Source organism: Xiphophorus maculatus, chromosome 4 (genome assembly GCF_002775205.1).
Source record: "Xiphophorus maculatus strain JP 163 A chromosome 4, X_maculatus-5.0-male, whole genome shotgun sequence".
Taxonomy (NCBI): Eukaryota; Metazoa; Chordata; class Actinopteri; order Cyprinodontiformes; family Poeciliidae; genus Xiphophorus; species Xiphophorus maculatus.
Genome location: NC_036446.1, coordinates 24756431 through 24775828, shown reverse-complemented (window position 1 = coordinate 24775828; position 19398 = coordinate 24756431). Strand labels below are relative to the sequence as shown.

General features: G+C 40.5%; 1 protein-coding gene across 1 annotated transcript in view; it reads left to right on the top strand.

The window, feature by feature from the left end:
* Positions 1 to 2655: 2655 nt before the first annotated feature.
* The window catches only part of fbn1 (fibrillin 1), a 70216-nt gene continuing 53473 nt past the window's right edge, over positions 2656 to 19398 (top strand). The window contains exons 1-6 of the mRNA XM_023331699.1: positions 2656 to 2962; positions 3151 to 3449; positions 5957 to 6039; positions 8912 to 9010; positions 9720 to 9815; positions 12147 to 12242. Of these exons, the coding sequence (XP_023187467.1) occupies positions 3259 to 3449; positions 5957 to 6039; positions 8912 to 9010; positions 9720 to 9815; positions 12147 to 12242 (565 nt within the window). The 5' untranslated portion in view covers positions 2656 to 2962; positions 3151 to 3258. The remainder of the gene's footprint in view (positions 2963 to 3150; positions 3450 to 5956; positions 6040 to 8911; positions 9011 to 9719; positions 9816 to 12146; positions 12243 to 19398) is intronic.

Below are 19398 nucleotides of genomic sequence, written 5' to 3'. Positions count from 1 at the left end.
AATAAAGGATCAGAATTTGGAAAAGCACAGTGAGGGATTTGTTATGCTGTGGATCTGTTTCTCTTTCAAAAGCCATGGGAACCTTGCGCACATGTGTGACATCATAAACGTTTTGAAATGCAAAGAAATTTTAAACAATATTCTGGTGGCTCCTGCAAGAAACTGAAAATGGCTCATGGTTTTCTCTTTGAACAGAATAATGAGCCAAAACATCTGGACAAATGGATACCAAAATGTTCTACCATTCTCCATTCGTAGAAGTCAAGAGGAGATGAGTAAGTAATACCCTACTGGTATGAAAAGTTTCTATAAAGTATAATTATTATTATTCCTATGACAATATATATTGGTGTTACTTAAAAATAATGAATAAATAAATATTTAATTTTTTTTCCTCTTAATTTAAATGTACCAGAAAGTTCCCAAACTGCGACTTTAAAGCAAAGGTTCGTACCAAATGGACATTTTTGTGTGCTGTAATACTTCAAGCTGTTTAAAGAAACATCCATGTGCAGAAATAAGGTCAGCAACATGGGATAACATCAGTCATTTAATGTTTAGGAAGAGCTCCAGAGTAGTCCTAATAGGACTTAACTAAAGCATGAGTAACACTCTATTCAAGCCCTCTATTTAAAAAAAAGAGCAAAGCAGCAGAAATGCAGAGGTTTAACTCTGGGTGCCCTCTGACAGCAGGCAGTCTTGTGGCAGACTGCCTGCTGTCTGGTAGGTAAACACGATCTTGTCAGCAGTGATGGAGAGGCCATGCGAAGGGCAGGACTTACTGCAGAAGCAGCATTAGAGTATCGACGAGGCTCAGTTTGAGGCGGCTGACACACTTCCAAGAGAGTATGTCCGAAAGACAAGAGGAGATCTATGCCAAAATGACAACTTGATGAAGCGAAGCTGATACACATCAGACACAGTGCAGGTGAAAGAGGGATTTTAATCATGTGCTGAAAAACCTTTTGTCTTCCTCAGAGCTCTTTCCCACATTTCAAAACAGAATCAGCTTGGAGGGAGTGAAAGGTGTCAAAGCCAGTTAGCGGAGAAAAGAGGAAGAAACGCAGCCCACAGGAAAGCTGGTGTGGAATATAATGAAACGTGACTGACTCCTGCTTTAGTCAGATAGGAAACTTCAGAGTGGGGCTGACTGTATATTTACAGGGTGTGGTGACAGACATCAGGCAGTGTGAAAACTATCACTGCGCTGAACAAAATTCCTCAAATCACAGTCTGTGCAAGGTAAATAGTTGCAGGGCCTCCTATTGCAGCTCCAAAAGGCAGCACCGAAACCTCTTTTATTGTGCGTTTGTTGCAGACGGAAAAAAGTAACACAACTAAAGAGTCTTTGATGTGGAAGTCTCCAGAAAACCCGTTGACGTTCGAGCGTTCGCGACCTTTGGAAAAAAACTTGAGCTGCGGTAATTTTGTGAGCAGATGTGCTTTAAAGCTACACTTTGGTGCTACCTTCCGCAGAATAAGATGTTTGCCAATCGTGAGCCTAAAAACGGCTCACAGTAAAAATCTACAGGTGCAATGTCTTAGTCCATCCTCCAGCAAATAGAGATTATCAAAGATGTTAGTTTTCTGAAGTTGGGAAGCCAGTGATATTTTAAAAAACTGTAGAATGAGTTCATGAAAAATTTCACATGGCCCAGTTAAAACGAAATAAAACCTTTTGTAGGACTTTGGCAGTAAGGAGTTTGCCTGTTGCACTAGATCCATTTTAAAGAAGAAAATATTTTAAAAGATAAATGAAATAAATCCAAAAGCTAATCTGACCCGCCAAAGAAGAATTTGTATCTCATAATCCTAAGTCAGAATTGGAATATAGTTGCTCTGTATCTCAGTTATGGGGTAATGAGATTACAAAGGAAGAGGCAGTTCTCCCACTGATGAATAAAAATTACATATATCATATCGTATCTTCTAATTTTGCGATGGCTCTAGGTGGTTTGCACTGGAAGAATCAGGAAAAAGTTCCATTAACAGGGTAAAAATGTTTAGCTTTTAGATGGTAGAAACTTATCCATCCATTTTCTGTTCACCCTTTGTCCCGGTGCCTATCTCCAGCTATGTTCCAGGTGAGAGGTGGGGGGGGCAACACAGAGACATACAGGACAAACAACCTAGGGAGAATTTAGACATTCTTCTTGCTGCAAGGCAACAGTGCTACCAACTGCGCCACTGTGCAGCCTGGTAGAAACTCTTCAAATAATTTAGAAGATGCTGCTTTTGCATCAGATCAATCCTTTAACGTTATTTAAGGTATTGCTAATTACTATTATTATTATTTGGTCTGATATTCTTATCTTAAATCTTATGTTTTCATCAGCTGCACGTGGAAAATCGTCCTAATTAAAAGAACAATAGGCTTTAAGTAAGACTGTGTGTGATTATTCAATTTGTGTGTCATTTGGTGAATTGAGTACCTGAAAGAAAATGCCTTTTCAGTAATATTCAAATTCATTGAATATGACTGTAACTATGATTAGTCTGGGGGATGGAGGGTGGAACACGCTTCCATAGCTCACTGTAAATGTTTAGGTAAGATTCCGTTTTAAATGAACCCACGCTTGCTTTTGTATCGCGAGAGCCCACTAAAAAAAAAAAAAGAAAAAAAAAAGAAGTTTTTGGGGAAAGTTGAGCAGAGCAGGGATGGGGAAAGAGCTCTGCGGAGAGAGGGGGAGAGACGCAGAGAGTTTCACTATCCTCTGGAATGCATCCTCTGCTCTGACTTACCAGTGCAGAAACCAGCGCTCAGCTACGCGCGCATGAGTCATCTCCCAAAAGTTACAATGCGCATCCACTTATAGCAGCCGCAGGCGAAAGCTTTAAGTGACTTTTCCTCCTCTGCGCAGTTTTTTTTCCTGCTCAGAGCGTTTATTCAGCTGTTACCTGGAAGTAAGAGTGAAGCCGTCCTGAGTCGCGTCCAAGGCGAATCTCCTTCTCTGGAGAGAAGGTAAAGCACCCTGTTAACTTTGATTTTCTTTCTTTAAAAAAAAAAAAGTCTTATTAGATGATGTAACTGCGAGTATAAGTTGATTTTATTTCATGCGGATTAATCATCTGTGTCTTTTTATTTATGCATTTGTTGTTTTTTTTTTTTTTTTTTTTTTTTTTTTTTTTTTAATAATATTGTTTTTCCAGCTTGCCTCCAGACTGCAGAAGTCCTACGGTGCTGGGGGGGAAACTAGTGGAGTCCGTTAAGTTATTATTATATCACCGAGCACCGGAGTTGCGCTCTGTGGAGAGGACATGCCGGGCAGAAAGCGTGCAGGACGGCTGCTGCAGTTGGCCGTGGCTCTGCTGGCCTCGCTGTCGCTCCTTGGCGGACTCGGAGGCGCTGCAGAGGAGGTGGACACCGAGGACAGCGAGGCGGTGACCAGGCACACGGACACCAGAGCCAACAGGAACAAGAGGAGAGGGGGGACGGATGTCCTCAGGGGGTAATGCGTCTGTCGTTTCTTTTTCTTTTTTAATTGTTTCTTTTTTTCTTCTTTTTTTTTTTTTTGTAATTTAGATTGACATCATTTTAAGCTGTTTTATTTGAACCTCGGAGCAGGTGTCATTACCTCCCGTCCTGCTTTTTGTTTTTTTTGAGGAGCACTGTAGGTCAAAATTCATTTTTGTAGGCGTGCGCGCACGCGCGCGCGCGCGTGTTTTTTTTTTAATAAGGCATGCTGAGACCTATGGGTGACATTGTGTGTGATGGGAAGTTTGGAGCAAAGTTTAGTAATTAAATACTGGCAGGAATACCGCATTCCTGCTGACTGCAATAATAAATTACTTCCAAACAAAGAAGGCCATTGGTCTTGTGTGGCTGTGGCAGAAAGAGGAGGGGTAGGTGGAGGGGGTTGAGGGAGTGGAGGGGCTGGAGATGTGGGGTGGGGGAGGACTAACAGCCTAATCCTCCTTTTAGTCAAATACACCACACCCCAGTTGTGGATAAATCACATCTGCAGCTGTTCACAGTGGGTCATTGCTGGAGAGGTTGTGTGTAATGTGATTTTGTGTGGGCGTGTGTGTGTGACAGAGAGAGAGAGACAGACAGACAGAAGGAAAGCAATAAAGAAAGGAGCAAATGCATGCGTCCAGTGATGACAGCAAACAGCTGATGGAGGTCAGATAGCAGACAGCTCCATGAGCTCTCTCTGCAGGCGTTTCTATTTGGCATGGCTAACTTTAATGTGTCGCAACATCTGGGTTCAAAGGCAGGAAGTGCATTCAGCCTGCACACTGTGTCACACTGACTTACCACTGTTTCACACACCCGAGCCGATTCATTATTCACCTCACGGATCTGCTCCGAGTTACGATGCACATCTTCCCTCCGGGACCAGTGTGGGCTCAGCGGGTGATCACAAGTTCACACATGTTGACATGTCCCAGGCCTGTAGGTGGCAGGACGGTCACGATGTTTTCTAGGAGGATGTTTTCCTTATGCAGATGTGGTAAACAGGAAGTTGTTTCTTTTTTTACCTTCAAGTTCACACCAATCCACCTTCTTCCTGCCAACACGTGCAATAATCGCTGTTTCCACTTATGACCAAATCCCATTTCTCTTAAGGACAGTGCCTCATGAAACAGAGGAATGTGCTGCAATGCTGAGAGAAGGTAGTTTTGAATCCAACTACAAGATTGTCCAGATATATGCGTAGCCCAAACTTTTATACATTTTTCTTAAACTCCAAAAAGTGCCATCAAATTTTCATGAAGTCATTTGGTGTTTTTATAAACCAAAAGTCTTGGGAGTTCTTAGTTTTGATTGATTTTGTGAACTGAAATCAAAGGGCAGTTGACCCTTGTTTTAAGTTATAAATGATCTGCCTCTCAGTGCTAACAAAACCACCCAAAACAGTTTTTACCATTTGTAGATTTTATTAAGAGCAGAACAGACCACAAAAAAACATTTTGAAAAAGAAAAATAGAATGAGTTCAATATACAAATATATTATATGTACAGCACAATAACTTAGAGGGGTTGTAGAGATGCTCCAATCAACTGGTCAGAGATTGGAATGGAACAACATTTGGGTCAAGTGCTGGTCCAAAGATTACAATGCTCAATCTTAGCTCATTTGATTTAGTTGTCCTATTCATTGGACAAACCAATGCTCAGATTTTGTGCCAAAATGATTCAATCCAAATAATGTACTTTGATGCACTTTTTCTGAGCATAATACACATTACACAAGGATTAGAGGATTTAGGACGTGTTGTTTAATGCATAGATGGGGAAATTGTTTCATTTTCAGCTGAATTAAAAACTACTACTGCTTTCAAGGAACCTGCACCATTTTTTTTCATTTAGCTGTAACAGTCAGGAGAATGAAATAAACTGAAATTAGCCAGACAGGCTTCAAAGAAAACCAAAAATGTATATTTATTTTTGGAAAATCCTGATTATTGGCTCGCTTGGGCTGCGTTTTTATTCTAATGTGACTGTCTGTCCGATTAAGATAAACTTAATGGCAATCTGCATCATAATTAATCAAATAAACTTTGGAAGGAACTTGGGATTTTAGTTACTTATTTAGAGCTCAAAAGTAACGGTGCATTTCTGCTTCCTACTGTCATTGGTCTTAAATCACAAACATTCAAAGAAACTCATAGGCCTTTGTCGTATTGTTGTGCATTTGCACAGGATATTACGAGCGAGAAATATTGTTTTCTGGCTGTGTGTGGGAAGGAAGAACAGTGTTTGATTTTTTAGCTCATTTCTATAAAGAAAAACAAATTCCCTACAGAACCTTGACATAGATGAAGGTGAACTAAATCACTGGGATTAGAATTGAAATCCTCGTGTTATGGCTTTGTCTAATATGTTAAGAAACTCGAGCAGAGAGCAGCTGTGAATCCGGAGCTCAAGGAAGCTGTCAGCGTTATACACTTTAGCGTCACTTTGGACAAATGTGTGGACAACAGAAACCTAAAATGACCTTGTTTTTCACAGACCAAATGTGTGCGGCTCCAGAAACAGTGCCTACTGCTGCCCAGGCTGGAAGACTCTTACAGGAGGAAACCAGTGCATTGTTCGTAAGTACCTCCTCCCACCATTCACTGGTCTTTGATTCGAAATGTCAAGACAGGACTTAAGTCCCGCTTCGCAATTGGTTCAATTAGATCGCCTGTATTTCAGTTAATAATCAGCGGCAGCGGAAAAGTAGCCTCAGCATTCTTTGACTTGCTGCAGCAGTCATCAGAGTTAATGAAAAAGAGCTGAAGTAGAGTGAAATAAAAACGTAGAACAGCAGCACCAGAGGTTCACTGCAGTTCAGAGTAAATTGTGGTCCTGTCCTTTCGGATCCATTGTGATCCGTTGCTTCCCGTTGCCACTCCCACTTGTTCCGCCACACTTTCACTGACAAAGTGTAGGAAACGTCCTTGTTTATGAAATGGAGACAATAAATTAAATGCTTAACAATTTAAAATAGTGATGCATGACCTTCTTATTCTAATTTGCATAGTAGTTTTTAAATAGTAGAAGACACAAGTGAAGAAGACTTTATTTTGTAACTAATAGCTTCAAAAGTTTAAAAGAAAGTAACTTATTGACTTGTGGAACGTGTTCTTGCAGGACTTATAGAGTTACGCCAACTTCAGTTTTTTTGACCAAACTAAATCCCCTTTCCACCCCCACAATTTCAAAGTTAAAATTGATTTCTTCATAATAATCACAATTCCATTTTTTTAACACAAAAATAAGTAATTGCATGAAAAAAATTCACTCCCTTCAAGTCAGTATGTAGTAAAAGCTCCTCTGTCTCTGCTTGGAGATCGGCTGTGAATACCTTTTCAAGTCCAGACACAAATTCTCAATTGGATGGAGGACTGGTCTTGGACTAGGCCACATCAGAGCAGCCACCTTCTGTGTAGCTTCAGCCGGACGCTTTGCATCGTTGTCTTACTGGAGAATAAAAATGTTCTCTGAAACTGTAGTTCCCTGTTGGAAACAAACAAAAAGTCCTCCTGCATTTCCTGCATTCACTTTACCCTGCAGCTTTACAAGTATTCCAGGGCCGGATGCCGAAAGCAAAGCAACCCCACAGCATGATGCTGCCACCACCATCCTTCACAGTGTTGAAGATTAATTTATGGTGACATGCTGTGCTTGGTGTTGTATTCTGTTTACATCACTGTTACTCTGTTGGCGCATTGAGGGAACAGTCAGTCTAAGCCAAGAAGTATCTGGTAACAAATCAGTTCTGGTTTTCTGTTGCTATTTCATAGCAACATTAATGCAAGCAGGTCCAGTTAAATGTTAAATACGGTCAGTTTGTAGTTTGATTCTTTCAGAGCATTTTGGTGCATAGCGACAATTAAGCTGCTATTTGTTTAAATCAAAGTGTGTCTAAGGAAGCCAAAAGACAATGTTCTGTCCTGAGTGTGGAGATAAAAGTAAAACTAACAGGAAAATACCCTCGATAGATGAGGAAATTTGTTTCAACTGCATGGTGACAGGAACGAGAAGGGACGAAAAAAGCTCAAAACGCACAAACACTTGTTACGCAAAATGAAAATGTAGTTAATGGGCAATAATTGAATGCATGAGAGATGTAAGTATTTCCCATGTGTGTCCATTCTCTGGAGAACATTATGAGATAACTCTAACTACAAGTGTAATTTCTAAGGAAATGCTTCAAGCCTAAATACAAAGATCCAAAACGTTCTGCTTTCCAAAACTGTAAGCTATGATGGCGATATGGACTTAAAATTTTATCTCTGTATTTTGTAGTATTTATTGGTTTAACAATAAAAGTGATAGTAAAAAGGCATTTACAACTTTTTTGGAGTCGTTTTTTTTAGGCAACTGTTTGGCAATGACATGCAGTCACAACCTCATAAAGACAAATATAGCTCCTAAAATCTGCAGTTAAGCTTATTTTGGAATTTATTCACATTTATTAGCCGAACCAACGGTGGAGGAACTAGAAAAAAATAACAATCCCAAGAATAGTGCCATTATTAATTGGAATGTGTTGTTGTTGTGATTAATCACAATCGTTATCACAGCAATAAACTTCTCATGACAACAAAGTTCACGATAAATGCCTGTCCCTACTGGAAACGCACAACCAGACTTAACTCCCATTTTACCTTTAACTTTAGGAAGATACATCTATCTTCCTAAATAAAACTCCTTTATCTTGGAGTTTTATTAGTTTTTTTCCTGATGTTTGTTCATGTGCTCCACATAACTGGAAGTAATACAGCTGTTGAGAGTTTGAGCAAAGTTGAAGTTGGTTCTGATGTTACTTTTTTCTCTGAGGCATTGTTTACCTATTGCTTTTTTCCCCCCTCCTTTGTCTACCGGTGTTTCAATCCGGAGACATAAAAGTTTGAGGAGTTTTCAGAGCTGTGTGACTGAGCTCAGGCCGTACAGCTGGCAGGACTCCGGACCCGGCTCTAATGACATGGTTTCGCAGTGGGGTTCTTAGAGAAGGGGTCAGTGGCAGGACTTCACCTGACAGCAGCTGGGAGCAGTGGACCTTGCCAGAAACAGTCCGGGTGGAAAAAAAAAAAAAAGGAAGCAAACGAACAGACTGTGACAACTGGAAACACTCTCTGGCAACGAAACTCTAAGCAGAAAATAGCTCGGCTGCCAGGTGTGCTTTGTCAAATTTGAATATTTTTTTTTGCGATCCTTCTTGAGATTTTACGAATGAAAGCTGAGTCTGAGGTTGAGATCATTGTCTAAGCTGCACCAAAGGAAACTCGTAGCAGAAATTTAAAACCTGCAGTTGACAGGTTGACAAGCAACAGACACAAAACATACATTTTCTCACATGAATAATAACGACAAAAGCTGGCTCCACAGCTCGAGAATCACACAATATTTTGTCATTTGAATTACGGAGGACGTTTCCGAGGCGTGTTGTCTGACCAAGTGTTTTGTTCCCGTTTTCAGCAATCTGCCGGAGTACGTGCGGAGATGGTTTCTGCTCCAGACCCAACATGTGCACCTGCCCCAACGGACAGATTGCCTTAACCTGTGGATCGAAGTCAGGTCATTCAGCAATTCCTCTCTTCTTGATATGTTTAAAAAAAATAATAATAATAATATTTAATGCATCGGTCAGAGTTTAACTGGCTCTACACCAATAGATAAGAATGGAATGGATTTTAGAGAGTTCAGTCCAAATCCCACTCTTATCTTTACATTTTTATTTGGACGAAATAGTTTTAAAATAGCATTTAATCATCTCACAATCAGTAAGAATGTGTAGATCACGAAAATATGCAGGACCGCTAGATTGAGTCTTAGCTCTAGTAAATATCAAATTTCCTGAGCACTGACTAATGTGGCAAAAATAATACTAGGTCAAAGAATCGTCTGAACACATCCAGGACGCCGCCTCCAGATTGGAGCAATGGATACATGTTGCAATCACGTTTTTTGGAAGAGCAGCCAATCTCTTGGGCTGTTGTGTTTGAGTGCGTGTGTTAGCGGGCTATCTGCGGTTGTGTGTGTTTTGGAAAATGTCCACAGTCAACATCTCCTCCGTCTTTCTCTCTCGCAGCTGCCAGCACTTCAGCACTTCATATGTTTAACCAGCAAAAAGAAAATCTCTTGGATATTATGTCTCAGCTCAACTGTTGAGAAAACGCTTAGAGTCAATCTTGTTTGTGCTTTAAACATTATTACATGTTTGGGTAATCTGTGAACAGCTCCAACGTTGGTTTGATTGTGTGTTTTCACTTTGTTCAACCCGCAGTTCAGCACTGTAACATTCGCTGTATGAACGGAGGAACGTGTGCGGAGGACAACTGTCAGTGTCAGAAGGGCTACGTTGGAAACCACTGCGGTCAACGTAAGAACGACCGCCACTGCTTCCCATCTCCTCCGGACAAACAGTACAGACCAAAAGTTTGGACACACCTTTCTAATTCAATGGGTTTTCTTTATTTTCATGACTATTTATAAGGCAATAAATCCCACTTATTAACCTGACAGGGCAGGTTGACCTATGAAGTGAAAACCATTTCAGGTGACGACCTCTTGAAGCTCATCAAGAAAATGCAGAGTGTGTGCAAAGCAGTAATCACAGCAAAAGGTTGCTACTTTGAAGAAACTAGAATATAAGGGCTATTTTCAGTTGTTTTACACTTTTTTGTTTAGTGCATATTTCCACATGTGTTATTTATAGTTTTGATGCCTTCAGTGTGAATCTACAATGTCAATAGTCATGAAAATAAAGAAACTCATTGCATTAAAAGGTGTGTCCAAACTTTTGGTCTGTACTGAAGATGTGCTCTCTAACCCTCCAACGAACTCCTACTAAGTATTTAGCACATTTATTTTGCTGATTGACCTACACCATCAGCTCCATTCAAAATATGGGCGTAAGCACTTGGGGGGGGGGCGGCACCCACTGGGTTGTGGTTGTCTTAAAGCTGTGGTTTTGGTGTTTTGGCTGTTGTTGTTGCTGATTTATGGAAACGGAGGAAAGGACGTTAAAGAACAGAGTTCATGCCTGTAAAGCAGTGACTTGGTCATCACAAAAGCAGCGTATTGCACAGCTTATCAGCTACTTGACTGTAAGTGGTGCCGTAATTTGATTTGAAACTGATCTGGGTTACTGAGTTAATAAATCAGTAGAGAATTAAGGCCATATTTTTCCAGACTTCTACACAACCTAATACTTATTTTGGCAACCACAGGAATCCAGGCGCATGAAGCAGACCTTTTTTTACAAGGGGTGTGAGAACAGACCGGGGGGACAGCAGGGACCTCACATTTATTAATCTCTTAACAGCTACATGATATCTGCAGAGCGGTAGTCAAAATAATTTCAGCCTGTTTATGACTCTTTGTGGGAGAAACCGTGTTCATTAATGACAACATATTAAAAATCCTGATTGAAACCAGTGAAATATTTATCTGCCAAAGTGGCAAAAATCAGTAAACAGGTCATAAATAGTTCCATAAGTCTTGGTCTTACTTATTAAACACATTATGAGATTTTTAGAACAATACTTTTCTAACTTTTTATCACTGGTAACTGTACTGCAATGTCTTTGACTGTCTAACTAAGAAGAGCAGGAAAACAAGCTCATATTTGATTTCAAAAGTAATACTCCATACAGACATCTGGTTTCTGCTTATCTGAGCTTATCCTATCAAGGCAGATCCAGTTGTTTAAGATGGAAAGTGTCTCCTCCATTGTGATGTGGGAGGAGACACCCATCATGTCCTGTTTCTCAGTCAAAAGCCAGAAGAATGGGCTTATTCCTGTTCTAACTCATCATGCTAACAACTGTTAGCAACATACAATCTCAACCACACATTTTTCCACATTTTAAATGAACAGGAAAATGTTTTAAGTAGTACAAAATGTGTTCGTTGGCTTGTTTCAATGGATTAAGCTTTTTCTGAAGACACAAACAAGCGGACATGTTTATTGGACCAGCGCGAAGATTTCAGTTTTGTCAAGAGAATAAAGGCATTGTTATGGAGACAAGACTGGCTAACTAAAATGTGAGCAGTATGCTTGGAATTCTCTGGTTTGTTGATGTTGATTGAAATTTTAAAAAAATTAAAGCGGGGAATTTAAACTCTGATAAAAGCAAAATGAGAATGAAAGCAGGACTAATCCATGCACGGCGTAAGGAGCCGCACAGTTTGTTAGTAAAATGTAGTGACCTGGTGGAGCCAACATGAATTGTATTTAAAAACGCTGTCAACACCAGTTCAAATATTAGCAACATAAAAGCAGATTGTAAACAATTTTTGATGGAAATGAAGCTTTAGCTATGCAAACAACAGGATGTTATATCTGACAGTATTTAGACTAAACGCGTCATCTTATACACAGAACCTAAAACCCACTGTGCAAATGTGGCTTGTTCTCCCATAAAAAGGAATAAGCTGTCTTGTTCCCTCATAATTCACAGAGATCCTGGGAAAGACTTTAGCTCGGCAAACAGCTGACTAAATCATTGAGCGCTTAGGTTTGAAGAGTTACTTCCCTTCAGGGATGCAGAATCAAACCGTGCCCCTAAGTGAAATGAAAACAGCAAAAACAAAAAACAAAGTTTATCTGCTTTACACACATGCTCACAATCATTGAGAAAACTTTAATTTGGAATCAATGTCTTCATGTTGTCTCATGGTTATTTTTTGCCTTTTTTCTCTCCCTCAGCGGTTTGTGAAAATGGCTGTCTGAACGGAGGAAGGTGCGTGGCTCCCAACAGATGTGTTTGTACGTACGGCTTCACCGGAGCCCAGTGTGAGAGAGGTAATGAATCCTACACAGCTTTTCTCTCCTCCTCCCCTTCATCCTACATCCATCCCGCTTTCGATTTCCTCCACATTCCAGACTCGCTGCTGCTTCTGCTGCTTCCGGACAGGTTTTCAGATCAGCACGTGCGGCTTTTGTAAAAACGTGACTCCACGCTGATCGTTTTGTCGTTTCCTCTGACTGGTCGGTCATGCCGCACGATGCAAGAACTCGGTTTGTCGAAGACCGTTTGTATGTCAGGCTCAGGTTCAGAAATGACCATTATTTTCCACATCTGCTCTGAAACGACACTCTGGGGAGCGTAACGACGCTGTGATCGTGCACTGTTTGGTAACTGAAGACCTCCCGTCCTCCTGTGGTTGCTTTTTGGCATATGTAAGCAAAGACTCCCCAGTATACAAGCACACTCAAAGTACGGGCAATCAGTGCTGCGTTTGAGGTGAACGTGCATGTTGCAGCAGTGACCTGTAGGGGTCAGTGTGATGGCCTCGTAACACCAATGTTTGGACTGACAGTACAGCTCTTAATTAGTTGCGTCCTTTTAACAAGACGATGCTTCATGGACCTCTCCGTCAGATTTGTCCTGTAGTTTACATCATTGCTTTCTTTAGACCATCTAACTAGTGAGTGCAATCTAGTCGCCCCTCAGTTTGTTGCCATGCCTTATCTTGTTGAGCAGCCTGCTGCGCACTCTGGGTTTGGGCTTTTTTCATGTGAAAGTCTGTCTAGATGGTGTGTAAGGACTACTACACACATGTTCGTGGCTACGGGCCTGAAAGCAGAGTCGAAAGGCACATCTGGTTTTAAAACTTAGCTCTGCTAAGCAGAGTGAGGAGAATGCAAACAGACCATTTGCTCTCAGCTGTATTTATATCTTGCATCGAAATGTAACTTTGACTCTGGAATCCCGCCGTATTTTTTTTGCATAAACAGTGTTCTTGCAAACCCAACCATACTCCTTGACCTTGTTTCACACTACAACCTCAGATTTCAATTTATTTTATCTGGAGTGGTATGTGACAAGCCAACACGAAGTAACACATGTATTGGATTTAAAATTATACGCGATTTTCATTATTTCTACAAATAAATACTTGAAAAGTGCACATCCGTCTTTCACTGCAGTTTCAGCTGCGAAGTCTGTTGAGGTCTTTCTCAATCAGTCATGCGTAGCTAGAGGCTTAAATGTTTTGCCCATTTTTTAAATACTTGTGGCTCTCAGTCGGATTTGAGCAGAATGTTTTACGTTTGGCCACCGATCCCCAATTAGATCTAAGTCAGACCTTTACCAGACCAATGCGTTTGTGCGACTGTAGGGTCTAGTTTGGCTATTAGTAATGATAAAAACATTCTTAGGCCAATTATTAATGGAATTATTAATTTGCCAAGTTGGACAAACACTTAATTATCAAGAAAATAACAGCAAAGTTGTTCAGTCTCAGTTATTGTCTATAAATGAGGCCTCATGTTTAGAATAACAGATGAAGGCGTAAGTTCAGCACTGGCATTTTTTGAGCAGAAAGATACTATATGTTCTTTTGATAATAAACATTAGTTTATTAACAAAAAGACTTCAGCCTTAAAAAAACACTTTAGTTAACAAATTTACTATACTAGTAGCCTCAAACTAAACTACTGAGAAAAAGATAAAACATAAAATAACATAAAATGATGAAACATATAAACTACTAAAAGCAAAAACAAAGAAAAAAATATAAAAACATAACAAATAAAATGATACAACTATGTCACATGAACTGTAAAGGTTGAGAAACCAGTCTTGTTGAAGAGGGATGTATAAATGGCTAAGTTAGTTGTAACTAATTCAGATTACTTTGCACCAAAACTCTTTGATGAAAAATATTTCATCAAAGTGTTTTGGTGCAAAGCGCTTTGCACCAAAAGTGCACATCCGTCTTTCGCTGCAGTTTCAGCTGCGAAGTCTGTTGAGGTCTTTCTCAATCAGTAATGCGTAGTCATGTGACCCTTCCACTTTATGGCCCTGTCCAGAAAACAATCTTGTTTCCTCAGACACACGCATAAGGGTGTCTGAGGAACACCCTTATGCGTTCATCCTCCTGCAGGAGGATGAACCTAAGATCTGCTGCAGTCTCCAGCAGCTTTTCTTCTGGGTTTACAGTGTATTTAGTGCCGTCTATCTCACCATCAACTCTGACCAGCTTTCCCATCTCTGCTGAGGAAAATCATCGCCACAGAACGATGCTGTCACCACCATGTTTCACTAAGGGGATGCTGTGTTCAGTGCCATGAGGTGACGTTAAGTTTTCTGCCCACATAGCAGTTGGAATGTAGATCAAAAAGTTTTGGTCTTTCTAAACAGAGCATCTCCTTCTGTGTTTTCTGTTTTCTCACATGGTTTGTGGCAAACTGTAAACAGGATCTTATATGACTTTCTGTAAGCCAAAGCAGGCTGGGAGCCACTCAGCCACAGCAGCCAGACTTACAGAGTACACAAACAATAATTGTCTCGTGTGATCCTTCCACCTAAGCTGCGGATCACCTCCGAAGTTCTCGTGTTTATCTTGGATGCTTTTCCGATTAATGTTTATCATTATAGGTGGATCGCCAAAGCTCGGTAGGTTTGTGGTTGTGCCATGCACTCTTCCTTGTTGAATGATGACTTAAGCAGCGTGTTAATGAGCAGTTCAAAGACTGTGATCATATTTTATAACCTCAATCTGCTTCAAACATTTTCCATGGCGTTCTCCCTCAGCTGTCTGCTGTGCTCTTTGGTCATCCTGAAACACTTTGTTCACTAATGTTCTGAACGAACCTCAGAGGTCCTAACAGAAGAGCTGGATTTATACTGAGAGTAAAACACACACACATGGGTGGAGTCTACTTACTTATGGTTACTTTCAAAAACAATTTACAAGCGAGAGTGGATGGGGCTGACTTTACATCACAATTTACAAATATGCATCTAAAAAAATCCATGTCACCATTTTGTGCTCTTGTGATGTGCTATTACATAAAATGTCAGTAAAACACATTGCTTATATTTGCAAAGTCACTAAATGTAATAAAAAGTTAAAGGGCTGTAAATATTTTAGCAAGTTTCTGCGATCCTTTGTTTTATAGCACGTTCTCCTGTTTTGGTCAAAATATCACACTTTTGAGGCAAAAAAAAGAAGAAAAAAGCTTCACATCATTAAATATAAATAAGATGAATTCATGTGATGCAAGGTTCCAGCTACAGGAAGCTTGGACTGATTTAACCCAGCTTCACCGCTCTAGGTGTTTGGAGGAGAAATCTGGAGGCCTTGGCTGGTATCTGTGCTCAGCCCATAATATCTGTTCATTTAAAAAACCAACAACCCTTCAGGCTCAGGTAATGAGCTGCTTTCAGCCAATATTAAAAACAACAGTTTTATTTGCTGAGACGCTGTTTAGAGAATTTATGTCTCGGTGTTAACAATGCTATGGCAAAGGTTTTCGCTCTTTATCCTCTTCCCCATGAGATGACGCCATTGTGCATGGCTTCCTGATTGCTATCCTTTGGCTTGATACTCTGCATAATGTCCTGTGGTTGTTGTCCTTTCGATCATGCTGCAAAGTTGTGCTTAAGGTCAACCGGTCGGTTTCTCCAAGAAATCAGATTCAACCGATCTCATCAATTACACAAAATCTTCCAGGTCCCGAAGCAGTATAAACGGCCCCAGACCATCACAGCACCGTGTCTGACTGTCGGCGTGTTGTTGGGACCCAGTTCTTCCAAAATGTTCCACTTTATTTGTCAATCCACTGAATATTTTCCGAAAACTCTGAGGGATCATAAAGAGGTTTTTGGCACATGTCTGTTGAGGGAATTTGTGTTCCTTCAGGTTCCTTTAGCGTTTTACACCTTTGGCCATTTCTGCCCACTCTCATTTTCAGCATTTAATCATGACCTTGGACAAGTGGATAAGTGAGATTGTTCCATATTTTCTCTATTTGTGGATAATGATTTCAGTTCAAATTCACAAGCCACACCGTAAAATGTGGTTAATCTCAGTTAATTTATGATTTGAGTTTTTCCACATACTTCATGTTGGTTTAGATCACTTTTTCCCATAATAACTGAAATCATTTGAAAACTTCCCTGCGATTTGCCTTTTTTTAAGCTTATTTGATACCTTTAAGAGCAAAAAAAAAAGCAAAAACAAAACACAAAAAGTGTGAGGGAGGAAATAACTTTTAAAGTGTCGTTTTTTGGGTGTGTCTGTCTTTCAGATTAAAGTTACGTTTTAAATACACAAATTTTGTAGCAAAATAGTTGTGAAGGGATTCCTCCATGACATTCTCTCATGTCCATCTTCATTTAGCATTTTGGTTAAACAAAAAGACCTAAAGGATGGAGATGTATGGATGCAGTGGTATTTTAGGCTAACTTCTCTTTCTGGAATCTCTTTGGCCGGAATCCATCGTCTCCCTGAGGGAAAGTCATTGTGCTCCCACATAAACACAAGCACATGCATAAAGCACATGTGTTTGCAGACCCCACTTGATTTTAATGCAATTTACAGAACTGTGCTCCATTATGGCTTGATCTTATCACATTAGCAAAGTCACGAGGTTTCTAAACACATGCGATCCGAGCAGCAGTCGCACTCAGGACTCCTGAGGTTTTCTTGGATGTAGGAAAATGGGACGAAGACATCACTGCAGCAGAGAGACGCACGCTGCCTGAGTGACTGATGACCTGCTGACTGGGAACAGCTGACTGCTGCTTCAGTGTGCTCCTTTGTTGGTTGCAAATGCGATTTAGGTTGGAATGGGGAATTTCTAGAGACACGGCCACAGTCCGGCTCCTGTTGCATCCATCGCTGTTTCCTCCTGCTGCAGTCATTCGGCTAAGGGGCAGTAAAATAAAGCATTAGCTATGACGCCAGTGAGTTCACTTGGGATGGTGGAGGAAGACGGGCCAAAAATGTGCAAACATGTGAGCTACTCAGTCAAAAAAAAAAAAATAGAGAGAGAGAAAAGTCTGCAAACAGAGCACCGGAGGGAAGTCGGTCAGTCAGCTGAGAGACGCTTTCGGTTCCTATGCCTCACTGACTTTCTTCTGTCAGCCTCTGTTTTATTCTGATGCAAATCTCAGTGGATAGATAACTAAAGTGTGTCTTTTCCGTCTGTGATTGACTTCATGCTCAACTAGTTTGTTCTGGGAAAATGGAGAAATCTGTTGACCTGCCAATAAGTAAACCCCACCCGACTATATAACCCAATAATGGAAACACACAAATTACAAAAACTCATGCATGCACAGCTGCGAGGGTAGAAATTATCTTTATTCAGGGGCATCAAAGTAAAAGTGCGTGAGCACAATGTGGAACAACTCCGAAAATTATATGATTTTTGTGAGTAAAAATAGATCATATTTTGGACTTCCAGGACCCTGTTTTGACCCACTTCGAAGCGGGGATTCCTAAATTTACCCCGGCAGAAACATTTCTGCATGGAGTCACCACAAACTTTCCTCTGTCCAACATTTCTATAAGTTTGTGGTGTGTTTTGAGATTATTGCTGGCTCTAATGAGCTGCAGTTCTGCATGCGTGTGTGCACACGTACGATTGCTCCCAGATGTACTTACATGACTCGGGTGGGTCCCCCCAGCTGCATGCAGCAGACAAAGACACAGAAGGATGACGAATGAAATGACACCATTTTCACCCTACAGCTGTCTGCCTCTCCCTGTTTACCTCAGCCGACTCTTAAAGTCCCGTGATTATATTTATTCCCCCTCTAATATTTCAACTTAATGTCCTTTTTAATCTCTCGCACTAATTAGAGCTTTAACATGTGTGTCTAGTGTCAAATATTCATGTGTGACAGTAAAACAAATATTGCATCTGAAGTGCTCGACATACATTAGTGCCACATGAGAACTTTCCAGTTTATTTGTTATTAATGATCCCACAGTACTTTGTTGCTATTGTTCATTTAAAGCTGAAAAAGTGTACATCTAGGAAGTAGTTTGCGGTCGTGGCGTTGAGTATTCAGGAATGAAAAACTATAGCCAATGCTAAGACCTAAAAATGTAAATGCAATTGAGATAAAGTATTTGTTTTTTAGCCCAAACCTTTGAATGCGAGGTTAAAGAAATATAGCTTTTAGGTTTCCTTGACTGGGTTTTGAGAGTAAACTTTTGCTAGTACTTTTGATTTTGTTTCACCACCAACATCCGAAGCGTAGGGATTGAAGTACTTACTCTTCTTCTCATTTCCGCTTGATTTTATTTATGTCTGTAAGATAATGGGATCTGTCCGTCTTTACTCTTCTGTATCTGGAACAAATAACAACAACATGCTTAACAAAGGTGTCCAAGTCTTACTCATATTGGTCTCCTTTAAACATATTGACCATATGGATCTATTTTAAACAAAGTTAATGTGGCTTGATATCTCCTGATATTGAAACGTCTTGATTTTGTCATCTAGACACGAGGAAGCCCTAATCAGTGGCAGCCATCTTTACTTTTTGTTCATGAGCAGAATAAAGAAAATGTGAATTTTCCAAAACCAGAATTGGGACTGGAGAAATCAGAAATAAACAGAAAATCTATTAAATAAAAACACAACAAATTTTTGTATCACTATTTAGAATTGAAAGAATACTTTTGTAGATGTTGAGTTGATTATTGGTTGTGAAGTTCTTGGAATGTGACGTGTAGAGGCTGATCGGTTTGGAGAGTGATTGAAACGCCGCTACTTTGTAGCTGTTTGGAGACGGACTCGTGGCTGGAAGGAAAGTTGAGTAAAAATCAGAAAGCATTTGGACTCCAGTCGAGCCTGAGCGGGAGGGAGGGGGACAGAATGAGAGATGACCCAGTTCTGTTTCACACAGGACCGGTGCCAGAGGCACAGAGACCGTGGAGGCTGTGGTGCACGTGACGGGCCTGGGCTGGGCCCCGGTCCACACGGGAAACGCACAATGTCTCGTTTGTTTTAAATGACTGTGCTGTTGGAGCTGGTCTCCCTCTTCCCTCTTGCTGTCTGCTGCGAGCTCTGAAATGTGGAAATGATTTTTGCCTTTGGATCGTAGCCAGATCGTTTTGGGGACTGATGTGTTTTTCCTTGTCTTTCTTTTCCGCCATCAGTGTTTTACCATCTTCCAAAATCTTTCACCTGATAAAACTCGGTGATTTTGTCA